Genomic DNA, 21230 nt, shown 5'->3' with positions numbered 1-21230 from the left:
CCGCAATCGCGGTAAACCGAACCGCATTTGCGGTATTAAGAACCGAACCGCATTTGCGGTATTTGATTTTTAAAACTTGCGGTTACCGCAAACCGCAAAGTATAGCCGCACGGATGATGAGGTTGAATTATACAAGGAAATGAAACATATGACAACTTGTAAGTAATTAGTTTATTTATGCTAATGTTATTTATGCTTCTTCTTATAATAAAATGTACTAAACTATGTTGTTTTATTTGTAGATAACATTGGTGCTCAAACAATACAACGGGGTTCTTCAAATCCACTCACCACCAACACTTTAGTTTGTAACATTGATGCATTGCATTTTCCTTTTAGTTTGTAACTTTTATTAACTTTGAATTGGATTTTTCTTTTTGGTTGTAACTTTAATTCATTTTGCTTTGTATTTTCCTTTTGGTTTGTAACTTTAAAGGATTTGGAATTGGAATACTTGAGAAGTTTAACTTTAATTGGAATGCTTGGAAGTGTAACTTTAATTTTCTTAAGTTGTGAATGCTTGAGAAGTTGAGGAGATTGTGAATTTATATATGCTTGAGAAATTGAGATTTGAGATTGTATATGTATTTATTTAGGTTGTGAATTTATATTTTTGTGAATATTTGAGAACTTGCGGTTTTAAATCGCTAATTCGCGGTAACCGACCACATTTTGAGGTTTATCGCATTGCGTAAACCGCAAAACGCGGTCATTGCAGTTTCAAAAATCACCAAACCGCAAATAGTTGGTCGGCAACCACCCCTAATAGACCCTATAAGGGTATCCTTCAAATAAGCTTATTTGAGAGATCTCATTATAAATAAATAAATAAATAAATAAATAAATAAATATATATATATATATATTCTTGTATTATAATATATTATATATATATTCTTGTGTTATAATATAAATAAATATTTATTCATACTAGGCTATTGACACACATGTTATTTTATACTTTTTATTTTTTATTTTATAGTCTCCAATATTATTATTTATCAGAAAAAAAACGGGAAACATGTAAGAAATGAAAATATAAATAAGAGGAGAAGAAATGAACGTGCAAACTGTCTGAATCCTGGACAGACTCTCTTCCTTTCCTTTTGCTCCAACGAGACTCTCTCTCGTCCTCGGCTTTCCCTCTCTCATTCCATTTCACCATAGCTCGTAGGGCCATTACCAATTTGGCCATAGCTTCCTTTCTCTATCTTTCGTTCAATAACAATTAACAAAACACTCTCACTTCTCCGAGCTTTTCTTCAATGGCGACCCTTAATGTTCCCGCAAGATTGTCTTTCTTGAAACCTGAAAGGTCTAGAGCCACTGATCGATTGGCTTCCTCCAAGAGCCTGTGTGATTCTACTGCGTTTCACTGTAGACCCAGAAGAAAGTATGCTCAGAAGAAGCAAAGCTTTACTGTTAAATCAATTGGGATCTTCCAGGACAGCAGCAGAGTCCATTTTAACTCACACAATGGTCCTGTGGGGAGCGTTGTAAGTTTGCTTTTTTCTTGTTTCCATGTTTTATGCTTTCTCTGTTTTTCCTATCGGGGGAGCTTTGCTTTTTTCCTTTTTATAACATGGGTTGTCAATAGTTCTTGAATTTAACTTTTGTGCGTGTTCTAATTTGGTTTTGTATTGTTCCGTCTCTCAGAGTGTGGAAAACTTTGAATATTTCGAAATTTTAGATTTGGTATTTCAATTGGTAGGCACACGGGGCTGAAGTTTCTTCCTTTACTTCAAGTAGACATAAAAACACCTATAATCTTTAGTTTCTCGTGATATTGCTCTGTTTGGTTGCTGAGAAAGTTTAGGATAAATGAACAAAACATGATACCTGTCTTCACATTAGCATTGTGAGGATCTGGGGACTGCAATACCCTTCTCCTTTTAAAAGGCTGAATACAGATTCTTGGATTAGTTAAGTTGCTTTCTAGCATAAAACTTAGAAATACAGTAAATGCATGGTAAATTTATTGCCTGCTTTAATGCTTTTTCTAGCTTTGCTATGTTTTGTGTATTGAAGACGGTTGCTTCATTAGAATGCAGTTAATAGTGTCACTTGTGCGTGTTCTAAATCTATAACCTTGAAATGTTGTTGTCTTGTTTTAGGACAAGGCTGACTCAACTTTTGAACTTCAGTCTGATAATGATTACCTTATGGACCAGCCAAAGGTATATTCAGACGGTATAAGGAAAACTAAGATAGTATGTACAATTGGTCCTTCAACAAGCTCACGCGAAATGATATGGAAACTGGCTGAAACAGGAATGAATGTTGCACGTTTGAATATGTCACATGGGGACCATAAGTCACACCAGAAAACCATTGATCTTGTCAAAGAATACAACTCTCAATTTGAAGACAAGGTTGTAGCCATAATGCTGGACACCAAGGTATGTTGATTGCTTTTTCTCTCTCATTCTTTGCCTGCTCATGTCCCATTTAACTTATCGTTAGGAGCACAGGTTTCTGCATCAAGAATTGCTGCATTGGCGGGTACATTTGTTTCACCTGCTGTGGATCAAAAGTTTTTTTATTTTTTGTTTAACATATGATTTTGTTTTTTCTCCACTCTGCTTCTTTTCATGAAGAAATTTTACATTTATTATGTAAACTGTGATTTTCAATTTTACTGTTGTAGACTACTCCAAATTGTGTATCATAAAATAGGACTGGACTTTTGAAACATGCAGAACATTGCCCCTTCTAGATTAAAAGTTTCATTTACATTTAGCATGTGTTAGTTTAGATTTTCATTCTCAATATTTAGTGTACTACTCTCAAGTGAATGCTCACATTTATCACATTGTAAATAATTTTTTTAGCATAAAGGCTTTGAATATCTCATCCTGATTCTTTCTAATCACCATTGAGGTTATGGTTGATATATGATTTTTCTTTCTTCATGCAGGGTCCTGAGGTTAGAAGTGGAGATGTACCACAACCAATTATTCTTAAAGAGGGACAAGAGTTTAACTTTACAATCAAAAGAGGAGTTAGCACAGTGGACACAGTTAGTGTAAACTATGACGACTTTGTGAATGATGTGGATGTTGGTGACATTATTCTAGTTGATGGTAAGCATAATGTTTTGTGGGTGCTGAATTTGTGGACGAGTCAATTTGTTTTTGTTTTTCATACTATGTGATATGATATTTCTGTTAGCATGTCTTTCTTTGGTTTTAGAAGTATGGTAAATCAAATCTTGACTCTTTTGAGTAAATTCATTAAAGAGACTGAAGGACCTTGTTTGTGCATGCAATTCCACTAAGTTTTGGAACTCTGTAACTGGTGAGAGTGAACTACAGATTATTGTCATAGCTGTTGTGCATTATGAGTTGTTGCTTTGGTCTACTTTAATGGCAACTGTAATATTATAGAACTAGATTAGTTTTGTAGTGAGCTGGTGTTTGTTAACCTCAAGTTGGTGGGGTAGGAGTTATCAAGGAAGAACTTAGCCACACTAATGTTGACAGTTTTCAGATGTATTGGAAGTAATGTCCGACTGCATCTTGCCATTTACTGAATCAAACTGGCCACCCTGATGTCAAGAGTCAACTCAGTAGTCTTTTGGTATAATTAGGCATAGGGTGATGTTCTTTTCCCAAGTCTCTGGCTGTTTATATTGCCAGACTCTCAACATGAACAATAAAAATATACTCGATTAGTTTCTTTAAGATAAAAAGAAGAGAATCTCCCTAATTAGGGATCCAAACCAACATGCCACTGTGTGGCGAGAGAACATTTCCATTCACACACACACACGGGAAATGGATTAGGTGTGAAATTGTCTGCATGCAGACTGGTGAGAATAACAAAGGCTGTTCAAATAACTGTGTATGGCTGTTCGAATGGCCTTTGTTGTTTTTTTTTTTTTTTGAGTCGAGTCCATAGTGTGGAATGTGTTCCTCGTCATTAATATGTTTGCTCGTGGTAATTGTGGCCTCTCAGGTTAATCATATCGGCTACAGTACCGTCATATATTTTCTACAGGGAAAACTTGTGAAGATGGGGCCTCTGTTAAGGAATCACATGTGGGCCCACCCCTCAACGTGATACGATAATCCGAACTGTCTACTTTCCTCATTGAAGGATCTCTTTACAAAGAATAGTTCAATTGGAAACCGTTTGGCCATCTAACTATGACCAAGTACATAGACACAATGTTTCAGATAAACACTGAAATGATAATGAGGATAAACAAATGGCTGAATGAGTCTCTGTTAGCTGATTTTTTGTAGCAATGATTCTTAAATGGTGACATAAAAAGTGAATGGTTCAAATCATGGGACCAACATTGCAGGGTGGGCCCATAAATGCTGTCTATCTTTTTTCTTGCAAAGAGGGATCTTTCTTAAAAAAGGAAGGGGTCTATATGTATCTTAATCTGTTTGATTTAGCAAGTTCAAGCAGTTGTAATTGTACTTTATCATCCCAGTGGTTAGAATGTCTTGAATTGATTCTTTTCTTACTGCTCATAAATTATGTTGTAACCAAGGGAGGTGGAATATCAATCCCACCCACACCCCCCCCTCTCTCTCTCTCCCTATTTATCTACTCACATGGTTAAGAGACCTGATGATATATCATGTCTTTCTGCTAGGTGGAATGATGTCGTTAGCTGTGAAGTCAAAGACAAAAGATTTGGTTAAATGTGTGGTAGTTGATGGCGGAGAACTAAAATCAAGGCGCCACTTAAATGTGCGTGGAAAAAGTGCAACTCTGCCTTCAATAACAGGTAATCTTCACCAATGTTTTTGGTGTTTATATGAACATCAGTCCATTTGATTTTCAAAAATTCGAAGAGGCACACAATATTCAATTTGTTGGTCTGCTTTATTGGTCTCTTCTACAGAAAAGGACTGGGAAGATATCAAGTTTGGAGTGGACAATGGAGTTGACTTCTATGCTGTCTCATTTGTAAAAAATGCTGAGGTGGTCCATGAGTTGAAAGATTATCTCAAAGGTAAACTTCTTCAATCTCTTATCAGTTTATTCAGTTAACATTTCTTCTTTGTGGATCTTTATAGTATTGTCTCCTAAACTTAATTTGCGCCTCTTCTGTAGGTTGCAATGCAGATATTCATGTTATTGTAAAAATAGAAAGTGCGGACTCTATACCGAATCTTCATTCGATAATTATTGCATCTGACGGGGTTCGTCTTTATTTGTAACTTTTGTTTTCTTGCATGCAATAAAAGCCCTGCCATTCTTCTTCTTTGATATGTTGGTACTACCGTAAGCAATGACTTATTATCCAGTTTCTTGTTTTGCTGTCTGTTTTATAGGCAATGATTGCTCGTGGAGACCTTGGAGCAGAACTTCCAATTGAGGAAGTTCCTTTATTGCAGGTGATTTGATCATAGTTGTATCTTTACCATTTCTAGCATATCTTAGCTAAAGAGTTGGGTTGTGAATTAGGTGAGTGGCCTTTGAGTTACCTTATGTCTTATCTTGGGTGGTACTCTATATTATTATCTATGTGCCTTAACCCCTCTTCCTCTCGAAGGCAGCCTTTTCGTGCACCCTTCTTTTTGTTTTTCACTTTTTCTATTGGTGCTGAGTAACATGCCTACTTTCTGTTTGTCCATTTTTTCATGTGCCAATTAAGGGAGCTAAGATCTTAGGAAAGTGATGAGTGATTTCCATGGAAGAGGAGTGGAGAGGAAACAAATGGCTGTGACCTTGTGCAAAAACCATGGGAGAAGGGCAGTTTTGGAATCTAGGAGTACTGAAGACTGTTACAATCAGAGATCTCAAGACAATGATATTTGTCATTGATAGGAGTACTGAAGACTGATACAATCAGAGATCTCAAGACTACTTTCAAAACCAGACAGTAGTTCAATAATCAATAGTACCTTTGCTAATGAATATCTGGGGCTTAGAGATGGTAAAGAATAGGATGTTTCAGAGTCACAATATGTTCTGTGTTTGCATCTGTGATAATATTTGCTGCTTATATAACATAGCTTGTGATGGTTGACTATAATCTGCATCCCAAAGCAATAATGCGCTCTCTATGTCTGTGTATAACCTTATCATTTTCAAATGATAAAGTTGAATTTTAACCTTTATGGTTGATTTTGAAGCTAATTTTATTGTGTAACTGAATCCTGTGTTATCTTAAAAGGAGGACATCATTAGAAGGTGTCACAGTATGAAGAAACCAGTGATTGTAGCAACCAATATGCTGGAGAGCATGATTGATCATCCTACGCCAACCAGGGCAGAAGTTTCTGACATTGCAATTGCAGTAAAAGAAGGTGCTGATGCAATTATGCTTTCTGGAGAAACTGCCCATGGAAAGTAAGTCAACTGGTTGACATTTGGCAAGTCACAGTACTTATTTCCAGTTTCTATCTTGATAGAAATTATAATCTATTTATTTGTAGATATTGCGTCACTTTTTATATGTGAAATTTTTTTTCTATTATGTTGGTTTTTAATATGGGGATTGCATTTCTCATTAGTATTGGTTTTCTTTATCTATAAATCCTGGGATGACCAGTGATGGTTTTCGTCACTTTGTCAACCTTTGCAGACATGTGTAAAATACCAATTCATCCAGTTAATAATTTATTAATTGGTTTTTTCGACATATTTGATGGGCTAGTTTAGGTTGACCTGCTTGAATACCTTTTCATATTTTCACTGCCAGTAAGTTTTTTATTAATCCTCATTTAAAAACTTTACTGTTGACACCCATCTATTCAATTTTTATGCTGGTCCTGGTTCTAGTTTGGGCTATGTCATGTATCAGTTAGCTGTCAAGATTGTTTCTGGGTTTTATTTATTTTTATGCCACTAGAGTCTATTGCATAACAACACCTTTGATTTTGAGCTAGTCATCCCATGACATAGAAGATTAATTAGAGTGTTCCCCATTTTGGGGTAAACTCTGACTTTGTTACCATAAGTAATTATTTATTTTATAAGTTCCTCTGTAATAGTGAGAGAGCAAGAGAATCCTATATTTGTGTTAATTTTTACTTGCCTAATACATTGATACATACTCGGGAAACCTTGGTTGTTCTCTTTCTTCTGGATTCCCTCATTCTTGGCCAATGACATTTGTCGGTTATATATAGTATATTATTTTATTTTATATTTTTGTGAAAAGTTTCATACTTTTTTAATGCTGACAATTTGTGGAACAACCGTCATATTTTTATATATTCTGCAATTCTAAATCTAGGCATCCATTGAAGGCTGTTAAAGTAATGCATACTGCGGCTTTAAGAACTGAGTCAAGCCTACCAATTAGCACTTTTCCTCCAATTCAATTGAGGGCCAATAAGGTACGCAATGATTGCATCTGAGGAATTATGGTACTTTTTCGGCTGTATAAGTTATTTTGGAAATATGATTTTTTTCGTTTCGTTTTAGTCTGATATTTTTCGGTTGTATATGCTTTTTATTTTTAGAACTTCTTGATGCTGGGTTGCTTGAGGTTAAAATTTTAGCATGTTCTGCAGTTAATTTGAGATCTACCCATTGAATCTGATTACTTTGTGGATACTTTTCACAGAGTCATATGGGGGAAATGTTTGCTTTCCATTCCACAACTATTGCAAACAGTCTCCAAACACCCATCATTGTTTTCACGAGGACAGGATCCATGGCTGTGCTTTTAAGTCATTATCGGCCTTGCTCAACAATATTTGCCTTCACAAATGAGTAAGTCCAGTATTCTTAAGGTCACATGTTGAGTTGTCATGTGATCTATATCTTGGAAAAAAATTTCTACTTTAGAATGATTGGCATGCTGCAGCTTGCTGCATTTATTGTCAGTCAGTCCTGCTTATATGAATGAAATACATATACATATATGTGTATATTTTCTCTCTGCAGTTGATTCTTAGTTATCTTTTGTTTGCATCTTTTGCCTTATAGTGAACATGCATGCGGTTCAAATATAGATTTTACACGGAAAACCATGTCAACTTTATACATGTGACATTATACATTTACCTGTAAGTAAGGGCCTAAAAAATAGTTTAACCTTCTGAGAAAAGGTGATACAATGTTCTCTGCTCTAAGCGTTGCTCTTTGACCTCCTACTCAACAGTTATAGATAGAAACGATCAGTCAGGAAGATTACCAGCTCCTTGGTATAGCCCTTAACTTACCATAGCTTTGTTGATAGAGGCCAGCCAGTTTTCCGTCTCTGTTTTTGTTGTATACTTTTATTTATAGAAGTTTTCATGCAACAATTGTTTGCATTAGGGTCATTGAAGCTTTTGACTGCGGAAGCTAAAAGCATTTCTGATGGAGGCTGTTGGGTACTAGCACAGCATTTCTACAGATACTGCTATAAAAAAAATAAAATATTAAACTTACGTTAAACTGCCATGTTGAAGACTGCATATTCTTCAGATTTGCTGCGCCATTAAAAAAATTTCATTCACATTCCCTTTGGTTTTTGCCTCACAGGGTTATTGCAAATGCAATCGATATTCTTTTTCTATGTTGGGGATTTTGAGCAATTTAAACTTCTTTTCACTATTTGTTCTTAAATTTGTGACATAATTTCTTGTTAGCAGAGAAAGGATTAAGCGGAGGTTAGTGCTTTATCATGGTGTCGTCCCCATATATATGCAGTTCTCAAATGATTCGGAGGAGACTTTCTCAAGAGCAATAAAGCTATTAGTAGTTAGTGATTACTTATTTCTCAATTGTGTGTCTCCTTTTATCTGATTTACATTATACTCTTATGTGTTCTGAATTTTGCCATTATTATTACTTGCACAGGCTAAAGGTCTTTTAAAAGAGGGGCAGTTTGTTACTCTTGTACAAAGTGGTGCGCAACCAATCTGGCGTCGAGAATCTTCTCACCATATCCAAGTTCGTAAAGTTGAAAGTTGATTTTGAACCTCTGAGGAGTTTTCTTTCTCTTTTAGTTTCTTTTATTCAAATTGAAGTTTCAGTTTAAGTAGTTTACATCTTGTGAACACTTGTTCCAAGTTCCAAGGTAGATCAAATGAACTACGTAAACGATAATGTAAAGGAGTTGTGTCGTTACGAATTTTAGATGTTTCAATAGTGTCCTGTAAAATTTTGGAATTATTTGTTTGTGTTTCTAGGTATATTTGTACACAGAAATCTATGGATCCAGATCTGTAAATCTATGCCATTTCGAGCCATAACCTCTCTTTTTGAATGCAATTTTCCTTTTTCTATTTTTGGTCCTTTTCTTTAACATTGCCCTTGCCGATATCCACCCTAGTTGTCTTCTGTGTGTATGATGAAATCTATCTTTCTCTGGCTTGTCTACAGCTGGTAAAGAATTGTTTTGTTATGTGATAGTTGTAGATTGCTGCTAGTTTATGGAGCTTTGGCTTGTTGCTAGTTTATGGTGCTTTCCCCAAACAAAATCCTTGCCAAGTTTCACCATGAGGAACTTAACATTTTGCCAGGAAGATAAACTGCAATTTTCATCCTTCTCAGATAAAAACTTATCATAATCTTTGGTTACTCTTGACATTTTTCTTTGTTGCTTAGGAAAATCGTCTTCCAGAAAACTTAGACAGATCATAGGAAGATGCCTTTTTCTCGGTTGCCCTTTTTTGTAGTCAATCCTTTACTAACATGGTTCATCCATAAATGTGTTTCATATATGTGTAGCCAAATTAGGTTCTGGTAGGTCATGTCTGTTGAAGAAACATGCAAACTAATTCTGAGAGAAGAGGTGCTTTCATTAAGGTTGGAGGGAGAGATTAGTTCTCTTACATAGTTATGTGCTACAGCTTCACAGAGTGCCCAATCATATTACAATAGATTTCTCTACCAGCACATGTTAATTCTATGGCTTGCAATAAAACAAACAAATCAGAATGAGGAAAGATGTGAGACCTAAGCCAAAAGTTACCCATCTCTTTAAACAAACTTCCTGGGTAGAAAAAGTACAGTGTTGGTGCTGCGGAGATACAGAGAGAAACGGGGCTAGGAGTCGTGAGAAAAGGGTTTCTCTTACTCCTCCTGACTTTGTTGCCAACCTCATTCTTCTTATTTAATATAAGTTGCTAGCATAGGTCTTAACATGTCTGCTTAGTTTTTTATACATCAGACTTTGAAGTTTCCTTGCTCATCATCATTTACTTCAAATCTTCCCTCCAACTTGATACTCTTGTACCACTTGGCGCATGCGATGTAGACAATCAAATCTATCGATGTCAGGACAGCTAAGAGGAAGTAAAACCTATCTAGGTGACCCTTGTTGAGGTTTCCGGGGATCCATCCGGGCATGTCATCTGCCGTTGAGATCTTCATGACCACACTCACGAGAAAGCTGCTAAAGTAGTTACCCAGTGAGATTGATGTCATGCACAAGGCGCTCCCAAAGCTCTTCAGCCCGTCTGGTGTTTGTGCATTGAAGAACTCCAGTTGACCCACATACATGAACACTTCAGAAGCTCCTATGCATGCATACTGAGGTATTTGCCAGAAGATGCTTAAGGAGCTGGACCCTTCACAATGTGGACATTCTTTATCGGCATACTTAAGCCTATAGCACTCCACAATTCCTGCTGAAAGCATTGCCAAGACTGCAACAACAAGGCCAATGCCCATTCGTTGGAGCTCAGTAAGCCCTTTAGCATCTGATTTCCTTATTCTAGCTACAACTGGGTCAAGAATTCGTCGGTAAAAGAAAATGAAAACTGCAACGCTGAGGATGTCGAAGCTAGACATGCTAGCTGGTGGGATTTTAAAGTTTGAAACAGTAGTTTTCATGGCAGCTCCCTGCTCTACAAAGAGAGAAGCCATTTGCGTGAAAACCACCGAGTAGAGAATGGTGCAGAGCCAAATTGGGAGTAATCTTAAAATGCATTTAACTTCTTCCACTTGTGAGATTGGGCAGAGACGCCATGGGCTGAGAATGCCCTGCTTCTGGTGATCTAAATCTCTTGATGAGATATATGCAGCCCTGTCCAAGAACCTGCAGTTTACGGAGATGAAAATGAGTTAGCTCTGTATTTCAATAGTCATAGAAACTGACTGTAACTAAGCCTGTCAGGCTTTGGTTTCCAATCAGTTGGTTGGGTTGGCAATAGCATTTATCATCAGAGCTTAAAATGGGAAGATCAATTTGTAGTTCAAGATGCCCAAATTCAGCAAGATTGCTTTATTGAGCCTATGGAAGATAATTGTCTCAAATCGAAAAACCATAACTAAATCCATAAAAGTTTACCCAACTTTTAAGAACATAGACAGAGATATGAATTGAAGCTGCACTCTTACTTGAATCCATGGGTGTAGAGGATCTTTCGGTTGCTATTAGAAGACTCTTTTTTAGCCTCGTCATATAAGTCGTCTCCACCTTGTGGCATCTCCGCCCTGCATTTCTTCATCGCAGCAACTAAGACTTGGCAAAACCTCGAAAGCGGGTTGCCATTTGGCTTGAAGTGCCTGTACCTAGCAGTCCCACCAAGAAACAAGACCAAAGCTGCAAATGCAGATGCAGTGGATGCCCAGAACCCAATGGCCCAAACTCCTTCATCCTCAAAGTATCCCAATATGGTGTTGGAGAAAAGGGAACCAAGGTTCATAGCCAGGTAGAAGTAGCTAAAAAAGGCCACCTTTGAATGCCCCTCCTTGTTGTCCTCTTCATCAAACTGATCAGCTCCAAATGTTGCAATGTTTGGTTGGTACCCTCCATTTCCTAGGGCAATGAGGTAGATGGAGAGGTAGAATAACCAAACATGTAACTTTGAGTGTGTTCCACATGGATCTTCTTGGCTCCCACAACCTTCTGGCTTCAGCAAGAAGAGTTGGGATGATAGTGACAATGATATCAGACCCTGTTGTCAAATGCACACAAGTCTCATAAACAATGCATTGAGAACAAAACTAACTCATACTCGCTCCGATTTCAAGAGCATATAAGAAGAAAAAAAATCAAGCTAATCATACTTACTGTGACAAAGATTAGTTGAAAGATAGCACAGGTTTTGTATCGCCCCCAATACGAATCACTGAGGAAAGCACCAACAAGAGAGAAGATGTAGACCGTTCCAGTCCATTTGCTCACGTTGTTAGCAGCAGTTGCATTGTCTTGTTGCAACACCCTTGTTAGGTATAAGACCAGGTTCACTCCGACTCCGAAGAATGCTAGGGTAGCCAGACCTTGGTTCACTGGTTTTTCATCGAAGGGTCCAATAAGAGAAGCGTCAGAAGGTTGATAAAGTATGTACGGAGTTTCAAGCAAGTAAATGTTGTACAGAATAAAATCTTGCTAAGATTCAAAAACCAAAACATCCCAAGGGTAATGAAGTTTCATGTGCATCAATTTTAGGCTTTCGGGGTGATCAGAGAAATCGTTTTCAGAGTTGCTTCCAAGCAAAGTCCTATGCATTAAGAATGGAAAAGAGAAGTTCCCAAAACTTCTTTGAAAACAAAATCAAAGCCCACATATGGCTAGAATTTATCAAACATGTTCAAGATGTTTCAGTTATTAACAAATGGTCCATCTTCTGTTTCAATCATAGCTAACTGAAATCAGACTCCTCCATAACAGATCACCGGCCAGAAATTAATAAGCATTAATGGAATTGTGGCGTGTAAACCATTTCACTATGAAATAGTCTTGGTAGCAAGAAAGGTTCCTTTCGGAAAATTTAAAAAAAAATTGGTCAACTTGCGACAAGGGCCATCCATGCAAATGCTTTCAATTTTATTTTAAATTAAATATGCAATATTTTAATAAAAGTCTATGAAAATTTTATTATTTTATTATCTTTTTAACACCGAAATTGACCTAAATTCGTGCGGTGATCGTGGTTGCTTTGTATGGTATGCTCCCTTTTTGTCTTTTAATAAAAAAGGCCAAAAAAGAAGAAAATCTTTAGGGTGTGACAAAGTTATTTGATTTTACAGTCATGCTTTAAATTAATTAATTGCCTAATTTTACAAAATTATATTGGAAAGTAGGACATTTTCATAAACCCAGAGATGTTAATCTTAAAAAAAAAAAAACAGAGACTAGTTTTTGCGGTTACAAATAAATGAATGAAGACATTAAATTTGGGGAATTTGGGGGTGGTGGTGGGGGGCCAATTGCTTCCATAAAATTTTGTTTAGCCTAAATATTGAAGAAAAACACGTGGCAGAAACCCACGTCACTGAAGATCAAAGGCCTGATTACGTGTCCGGCACGTATTACTCTGAATGCATGCTTTCCTCACCTTCACTCCCTTTCTCAATTCTCTTGTCATGTCGTTAAGTTGAAACTAAAGTGGTAACTCAAGCCTCTAAGGCTTCTCTCTCTCTTCTCTCTCTCTTCAAGCTATGATGTCTATTTTTCTCTCTCTAAAAACATGGTGATTATGAGGTGGCTAAAACCCAGCATGCAACAAACAAAGTCTCTGCAACACTTGGTTTGGTTTTCAGTGCCAAATGTTACCTCTCCCATGCACTTATATTGTCTTTTTCCCCTTCCACTTATTATGACTTGTATTTGACAGATCACATCTCTTCCCAACACCCCCACCCAAAAAAAAAAAAAAACCTCTTCTTCCAACTGCTTATCCATAAACAAGTTTTCATTTCAGATAAACTCTGTTTTCTAGTTTGTTTGGATGTTCTTGAAAGCCCACATAAACAAGTTTTCCTAAAGTTACTGTGTACATAAGCTGAGTGAGAACCAAGCAATAAGGCAACAAGGACATCAAACTAAGCCCCAACATCAGAGGACCTTGGAAAGTGACCAAATTTTTGTTTTTGAAAATGACCAATTCAATGATCACCAAAGAAAAAAGGAAAAAGAAAAGTGTGCATGAGCTTCAAGGAATTCAAGATTAACACAAACTATCAAAGAAACCCAATAAACTAAGAAATATTTGTGTGTTCTGTTTTCTTGTGGAGAGCTTACCAAGAATGATGATCCCAGCAACCCATCTTCCAGATTTTGCTCTGATTGCAGGCTGGCCATGCATATCAACTGTACCATCCAGAGTGCATGCATCTTCATCTTCTTTGAACTTGCCCTGAAAGTTGTTAAGAAAAATGGAAAAAATATTTCTTAAAGAACTATAGCAACAATCTTTATATGCTCAAAGAATGCATGTTGTCCAATATTTCTTGAGGGGAAATAAAAAAACAGAAAAGAAAGAAAGGAAGTCATGTACATGGTGCACAAGATGATGGTTCCTTAGAGAATTTAACATATAAGAAAAGAAAAAACTGAGCAAATTGGAGCTCAAGGAGGGTAGAGAGAGAGAGAAGGGCATTGTAATTTGAAACATTTTTTCTCACCTCCTTGCTGACCTCTAAGCAAGCCATTGGGTTTTCTTGAAGGGGTAGAGAAATTTGAAATGGAGTGCAGAGGATGGTGAGACAGAGGAAGGTGGTGAGAGTGCCAAATTGCCAAATAAGAGAAAGAACTTAGACAAACAATGAGAGGGGTGAGGGGTTATTATATAAAGGAAAGGGGAGGGAGAATAGACGGTGGAGATTTGACAGATGAAAGTGGGGTCACCAACATGACCAAATCATCCAATTTTGTGTAGGTGCAACTTGTTTGGACCGAGTAGCACCAACAAAAAAAAAAAACAAACAAAGATTGTTTGGACTGTGGTGTAGTGGCAAGTGTGTTTCAACTTTCTAGGACTCAAATGTCTTAACTTGGTGCACATAAAACTGAAAGATGAATAAAAATTGGGCAGGTTTTTCAATTTTTTTTTTCTTTCAAAAAGGTGGGAGTGGAGACAAATGCTTTATACAATATTGCTGAAAACAAGGGTCCTTTACCCACCCAAAAAAATAAAATAAAAAAATTCCAAAAGCTGCCTTTAAATGGTTTCTAGAATACAGAGTATTTTGAACAATATATTGACTCTTTATTTTGTAACGTATTCGCGATTTGATGCTACCTATGCTGCTGATTATCTCCATTTTTCCTGGAAAATTTTCATATTTCAAGTGATTATCTTCCTAGGCTACCACATTTTTCTTTTAGTTGGTAGCATATACTGCAGAGACCATAACCTATATCGAAATTTCGCTCCGAACATGACATAATTGGAATTGTTTATTTTCTAAATCGTCATTTAAAAGTTAGATATCTATGCAAAAATCGATCATATTGGAAATTGTTTAATCGTTCTTATCAACTAAAATCGTTGATTTGTTCAATAAATATGAATTGCTAAACAGCTTTCAATTTGATTGATTTTTCTCAAAAATAACTTTTAAATGATGATTTAAAAAATAAACGATTTTGATATGACATGTGTGTGATAAAGATCCGTTAATCACAACGGAATGGACAATGAAGTGCACCTGAAGGGTTGTCTATATTGTCACGTGTTGACTTGACATTATCCTAATATTTCAATGAGTTTGGAATCAATATACTCTTCTCTGTGCAGTGAACTTAGCTTGTCATTTAGCTCGAGAAAGTCCTCTAGTTAAGCATATATGTATTATAATTTAGTATAGGAATACTCCGAAACAGTTATATACATATACATATATATTAGTTATTCTCTCATCTGAATGTCCACACATTATTACCGTGCGTACGTCATGATAAACAAAGAGGAAAGCAAGGAGGAATAATAATATCCGGATGTCCGCATAAGAATTAGTACTCCAAAACAGTTATATGCATATACATATAGTCATAGATTTGCATAAAACATCTTTACTTTGCTGCTCAATTATTAGAGGATAAGATTCCTTAATTATATTATACACATCACTTGATCACACAAGATGAGTTCATATTCTTCTTCAGGGGAACTGGTCGCGTATTTGATATATCTGTCTTTTAAGTGGAAGTTTGATTATTATATGCAACTAATAATAATACCCATTTGTTTACACTTTATGCCTCAAGTTGCTAAGACATTCTCTTACACATGATAATATTCTGTTTCATAATATTCTATCAAGAATGAGTGATTTGTGATGACTAATTCAATATGAACAGAATTGTACTTATGTCGGCTAATATATGCCTCCATTTTTATCACATTGGGGTTTTGAGGGAAATGATTCTTAAATTCTTCTGTACTTAGCTCTTGTAAATCATACAAATTTTCTTCAAAGAATGGTATTTATGATCTGGCCTGGCCAATGTGTCTCCGTGCAAATTGAAAACAAGACAAGACAATCTCAGCTGTATTGATGTTTTGTGCTTTATTTACTTGAACTGGTGTATATGGACAAGAAACTTTCCTAAAATTCAATTAAAATGGCAAATATGGACTTAGTCAAGTTGGTTAGAACGGATGTGCTCCCCACTCTACATTCGGGTTCAAATTCCCCTCCCTGTAATTTAGTTTTAGATTAAAGTAGAATATCATTAGATTCGGATAAAGTGAAGAAGTATGACATGCAGAATCAATGAAAGACTTTAATAATGCAAATAATTAGACAACTGAGATCTGCAAAGAATATGGATCTCCCAATAGTTAAGCATGACCTTAATTATTGCGAATTATGTTGGCTTTGTTTCCTATGAAACATTATTAGATAGGAATAGCATTTTAGAATTTGGTTATTCTTAATCTTATTATTTCCATGCATCTTTATAATTCTTTGAATTTTGTGAAGATGCTTCTCCCACTTTAAATATATATATATATATATATATAAGTCATCTTCTATTGAGGGATTTCTCAAATCATTTTATTTGAGGGACACCCTTTAGGGTATTTTACAATTTTTTTTTCCAACGATCTAAACCATCTATTTTTTTAAGTCTACATTTATAGATCATTCTTGCAAAAACTTAGACAAATCGGAAACCATTTCGACATCCAATTGTGTCCTAAAAAATTAATGAACAATGTGCTTCAATAAAGTACTAAAATTTCAATAACACAATTGAGTGATCAAATGATATTGGATTCAAGTGATTTTTTGTAGAGATGATCTTTGAATGATTATCTAAAACATAGAAGGTTTGGATTAGTACAATAAAATGTGGAGTGGGCCCTACAAAGATGTCCCTAAAATAAGCTTATTTGAAGGATCCCTCAATAAAAGCTAATGCTTATGGCAATTTATACTCTACTTGGGAAAGAAAATAAAAGAATTAAGAAATAGAACAAGTGAGGTAGTGTTGGAAAGTACCATATAAGAGCATTGTTCTCTTGCAGGATGTCCTAAGAATAAATTTGTAGGACATCCCATGAGGAATGTCCATTGTGTCGACGAGACCATCTGATCAACTTGCCGAACGACCGTAATCGGATGGCCCGAAACTCTTTTTTGTGCTGAACATTATATATGTAGGTGAAATTCACAGGTGATGTTGGTTATGCTACAAATGAAAAATAGTCTTACAAATTTTAGGGAGAAATTATACTTTAGTGATATTTATATAGTAAGGTTTATCATTCAATGCTAACATATAAGCGGGCCGAAGCCATGTATAGAACTGAAGGAGTGTTTTTGGCTCTTCGAAGTCCAAGCAGTCCTTTTGAACTTAATTGAAAAATTTGCAATTGTTTAGCAATCATGATTCATCATCCCTGCCAGTGGCAGAGCGATAGAGGTGCCGGAAAATTCCTTGGAGATGTCGGAATCTGCGCCTCTGCTAATGCCCATCATGTGTTCGACTAATGCCTCAACTCAATTTCAAAGAGGCTTTGTTGTTTTGTTTTTGTTTGTATTTTTTTTTTCCTCGAATTATGAATGACATTATTATTGTTTAAATTCTAAGGGTATTTGGTTGTTTAAATATTTTTTTTTTGTGGAGCTTATTGCCCCTCCTTTGAAAAATTCATAGTTCCGCCATTAATCTCTACTTTTGTTTCAAGCCCCCCGCCGCCCCCGCCATTAATCCCTACTTTGTAGCTAGAGTTTCAAAAGAGAATTGTTTTAAATTGGTAAACAGCCTTGGCCTTGTCTGATTTTTCCTAACTTCTCAATTAAATAAGTAAAGCCATGTTTCACATGAGCCCAAAGGTGACATAAATCATAGTCGCAAAATGCTAAATATATTTAAAGTGCCAACTCTGATAAATGGAGCATGATAATGTCATTATAATTTACACTTTGGTAATAAAACACATAAAGTTCACATCCACTTTAGAAACGAGAATTATATAAAATGAAAAAGAGTCAATATTCCTAAGAAGAGAATGATGCATATATCAACCAAAATGGGGAATTAAAATATGAGTGATGCTATGTCGACCTACATTGCAAAAATTTTTTATTTATAAAATCTCTGTACAACATTTTCCAACCAAATAAATTATCATAAAAGCTATCTAGAATTTTTTGTTTTCCTCCATCATTTTAAATGTTTTATACTTTAAAGAAAAGAGTGCTAACATAATTCTCGTTAGCTCGATATATATTGTTGACTTATTTTCTAAGTTTTTAGGTCAAATAATTGTCTAATATGATATCAGGTTCAGAGGTCTTGTTTGAAAAGAACTGAACCTCCAACCGTCATCCTCTCACTTTACTAATCAACCAAGAGAAGTAGTAACAAATTTAAAAATGATGGAATTTAATAAGATCATGTTTTAGGTTTAGAGATGGTAAACTTTCCACAGTTTATCTTTATGGAGCTATCAATCTATAGATGCACGGTGATGGTGGTAGTAATGGTGGCGATGATAGTGGGGGATGGTGGGAGGGAGGTAAATCAGCTAGTGGGGTGAAGTGGTGGAGTGAGATCGGTCATGTTAATGGGTGATGTAGGATGTAGGCGATGACAGTAGGGGGTGTTGGTGGTGATGATGATTGTAGTTTCTCTCTCTCTTAAATATCTCTTTGTTGAGTTTAAAACCTAAAATTCCAAGTTGTTTTTTTTTTGGAGTTTCACTAAAACACCCAAAATGAGAGCTGAAATTATAAAAAAACCCAACACCCAAAACACTTTATAAACACACCCAAAACCCATCATTACACATACTCAAAACCCATTTATAAACACACCAAAAAAATATTCAATTGTTGACTTTGGGGTTGATTTTGGGTGTGTTTCTATATTTAAATAGTGCTTGAGTTTTTTTTTTATGAATACATGTCTAGGATTGGGTTTATTTATAAATTTGTAATTTATGAATTGCTTTGTTTACTAACCAAACAAGAGAATTAGTAAATAGTACTTTAAATAATGACTTTCGTCTAAGGAAAAAGCTTTGGCTCCATAAAATTGAGGAGGAGTTCCTTCTTACATCTCTTTAATGACCTACAAAATTTTTGAATTAATAATATTGACTTTTTCTGTTCTTTATAAGAATTAGTTGCTATTCTTTGTTGTTTTGTTGTTAACAAATGTAATTATTCTTCCCACTTTCAAATAGAACATATATATATATATATATATATATATATATACTTTCTGAGTTTTATGAATTTTTTGTTTTGTTTTGAAAATCAATATTTTATTCAAAAAAACTCAAGAAGTGAGCATCTGCAGAAAGAGATGGGAGCAGCCAAGTAGGTGCTTCCTCAATCCAAGAAACAAAATCATTACAACTGATTGCAAATTGAGCCAAGATGTGTGCCACCTTACAACTCTTGGGGGACCACTGACAGAAGTAGTAGCTTAATTGGCATTTTGCTTCTTCAAGTAGAAGACCATCTGTTCCATTGCATTCCTCCACCAAAAGAATGCCAGTTATGCATTCCCTTGCGTCCATCTCTAGAATGGCACAAGTATATCCCATCTCAAGAGCAAAACCAAGTATGATCCCTTTTTCTAAAGGGGCAAATTAAATCAACCTACGAGCATGGTTTTTCAGTCTACACCTCATTTTCACACAAGTTATTTATTTTCTTCATACAAGCGATAGTCTAAATTACTTTAAAATTAATCGAATTTATGTGGATAGACATTCAAATTTGAGTGCAAGAAGACGAGCTTACTGCCCTAATCAACTAATCTAACACGCATCTACTTGACACCAGTCAATTCAAGCCACATGAACTTGTCAAGGCATCCTTCATAAATACTTAATTATTTGTGTTGATTCTACATGTCCATGGTAACAGACAAATACAGCACTCTCTCATTTATATCTTTCAACGTATTTAATTTGCTAATTAATTTCTTTAAACTTCATTAGGTCTTATATTGACTTATAGCTCTAAGGCCAAATGACATTCCATTTCACCATATTTAATTTTTCTGGCTGACTTTTCTCTTTAAAATAAATCAATAGGTTTTGTATGGACTTATAACTTTAGCGATAAAATATTCAACCTGTGCACATACCAACGATCAGAATTTGACTCTCGCTTTTTCTCGTGGAAAATAAAGAAAATCCATCTCGTTGGGTCTTAGTCGTTAAAGCTAGTGCTGAAGGATTACAACTATTAAGCATGACATAACGTGCATCTAACAGAACAACTTGAAAGGAAGAAAGCAAGACCACTCATACAATTTGTGTGGGATACCGCTGGCAATATATTGCATGGAGGGAATGACAGGAGCAGAATTGCAATTTCCAGGCAGGACAAAGCCACTTTGTCTCAAAATTTGCCGTGCCATTTTGGCACTTTAACTATTTACGGTATTTGCAGCCCATAACCAGCTACATTCATGCATGGACAGAAATATAAAAAAAGCAAAGCTATACAGTATTAGTAGTAGTAGTAGGTGTGAAACTTCAAGTTCTCAAAAGATTTATTGCTTGATTGTCCAATGGATTGTCTCATATGATATTAATACCTAATTTTTGAGTGTGAAACGCAATGGCTCGTATTCTGTCCATGCACTGACTTATCAACCACAAAGCCAAGATCCTGAATTACAATTTTGTATTTTTTCTTACGCATGCAAACACTACAAGAAAAGCATATTATATAGTGATTTTAAAATAGAGAGCTCGGCTTATCATTTGTAGCCATGTTTCCAATTGCTACATTTCTTGTGATTTGTTAAATTTATGGTCTGCTTTGGCTAGCTAGTCAGATCCCACTTTCTCTCTCCTAAAAAAACGTCAGCGTCGTTACCGAATTAAAACGAATATATCCATTCTGATGCAACAGCTTAAGCTTTCATGGAGTATGCACCTCATCAACCAGGAGAAAAACTTTGTATCATGGACCGTTTTGCTATTTCTAAATCAATCATGTTTCATCACGCGTGATAATTTTTGCACATGATAAAATCTGATTGGTTGAGAATAGTGAAATAATTCTATTCCCGTGACATACAAGTTCTTCTCCACTAGCAAGGCTAGCTTTATCTGCCATAAAATTACAATGGGGTCATACTATTCCCGTGACATATAACTTCTTCTCCACTAGCT

The 21230-nt window shown here is 35.7% G+C and overlaps 2 protein-coding genes across 4 annotated transcripts; one reads left to right on the top strand and one right to left on the bottom strand.

Annotated features, from left to right (window-relative positions):
* Positions 1-1064: 1064 nt before the first annotated feature.
* Positions 1065-9188, top strand: PKP3 (plastidial pyruvate kinase 3). Of its 3 annotated transcripts, none has more exons than XM_008240116.3 (12): positions 1065-1496; positions 2115-2399; positions 2918-3083; positions 4610-4744; positions 4862-4972; positions 5074-5162; positions 5295-5357; positions 6140-6315; positions 7205-7307; positions 7538-7686; positions 8553-8570; positions 8761-9188. In XM_008240116.3, the coding sequence occupies exons 1-12, from the start codon at positions 1266-1268 to the stop codon at positions 8774-8776; spliced, it is 1542 nt and encodes a 513-aa protein (XP_008238338.1). In that variant the 5' UTR covers positions 1065-1265; the 3' UTR covers positions 8777-9188. The 3 variants fall into 3 exon arrangements, with proteins under 3 accessions (XP_008238338.1, XP_088912037.1, XP_008238337.1); XM_008240115.2 differs by having other exon boundaries at positions 1066-1496; positions 8553-8661; XM_089055911.1 differs by lacking the exon at positions 8553-8570.
* A 495-nt stretch (positions 9189-9683) lies between these two features.
* Positions 9684-14415, bottom strand: NRT1.5 (nitrate transporter 1.5). Its single transcript, XM_089055910.1, has 5 exons — positions 14260-14415; positions 13877-13991; positions 11924-12141; positions 11248-11807; positions 9684-10945 (listed from the first exon to the last, which is right to left on the bottom strand). Exons 1-5 carry the CDS (start codon positions 14284-14286, stop codon positions 10072-10074), a joined length of 1794 nt encoding a protein of 597 aa, XP_088912036.1. The 5' UTR covers positions 14287-14415; the 3' UTR covers positions 9684-10071.
* Between the last annotated feature and the right edge of the window lie 6815 nt (positions 14416-21230).

This window comes from Prunus mume, linkage group LG7 (assembly GCF_029339155.1).
Source record: "Prunus mume cultivar Tortuosa linkage group LG7, ASM2933915v1, whole genome shotgun sequence".
Lineage (NCBI taxonomy): Eukaryota > Viridiplantae > Streptophyta > Magnoliopsida > Rosales > Rosaceae > Prunus > Prunus mume.
Note: the sequence above shows the minus strand (reverse complement) of the source record. Positions and strands in the feature narration are given on the sequence as shown.

Bases quoted from the DNA above. Each gene is read 5' to 3' on its own strand.
- PKP3 (XM_008240115.2), top strand. From the start codon at position 1,266: ATGGCGACCCTTAATGTTCCCGCAAGATTGTCTTTCTTGAAACCTGAA. The intron at 1,497-2,114 runs GTAAGTTTGCTT...GTCTTGTTTTAG, and splicing joins ATGGTCCTGTGGGGAGCGTT to GACAAGGCTGACTCAACTTT. The intron at 8,662-8,760 runs GTTAGTGATTAC...TTACTTGCACAG, and splicing joins GAGCAATAAAGCTATTAGTA to GCTAAAGGTCTTTTAAAAGA.
- NRT1.5 (XM_089055910.1), bottom strand. From the start codon at position 14,286: ATGGCTTGCTTAGAGGTCAGCAAGGAG. The intron at 11,808-11,923 runs GTAAGTATGATT...ATTTGACAACAG, and splicing joins TTCAACTAATCTTTGTCACA to GGTCTGATATCATTGTCACT. The intron at 10,946-11,247 runs GTAAGAGTGCAG...CGTAAACTGCAG, and splicing joins CTCTACACCCATGGATTCAA to GTTCTTGGACAGGGCTGCAT.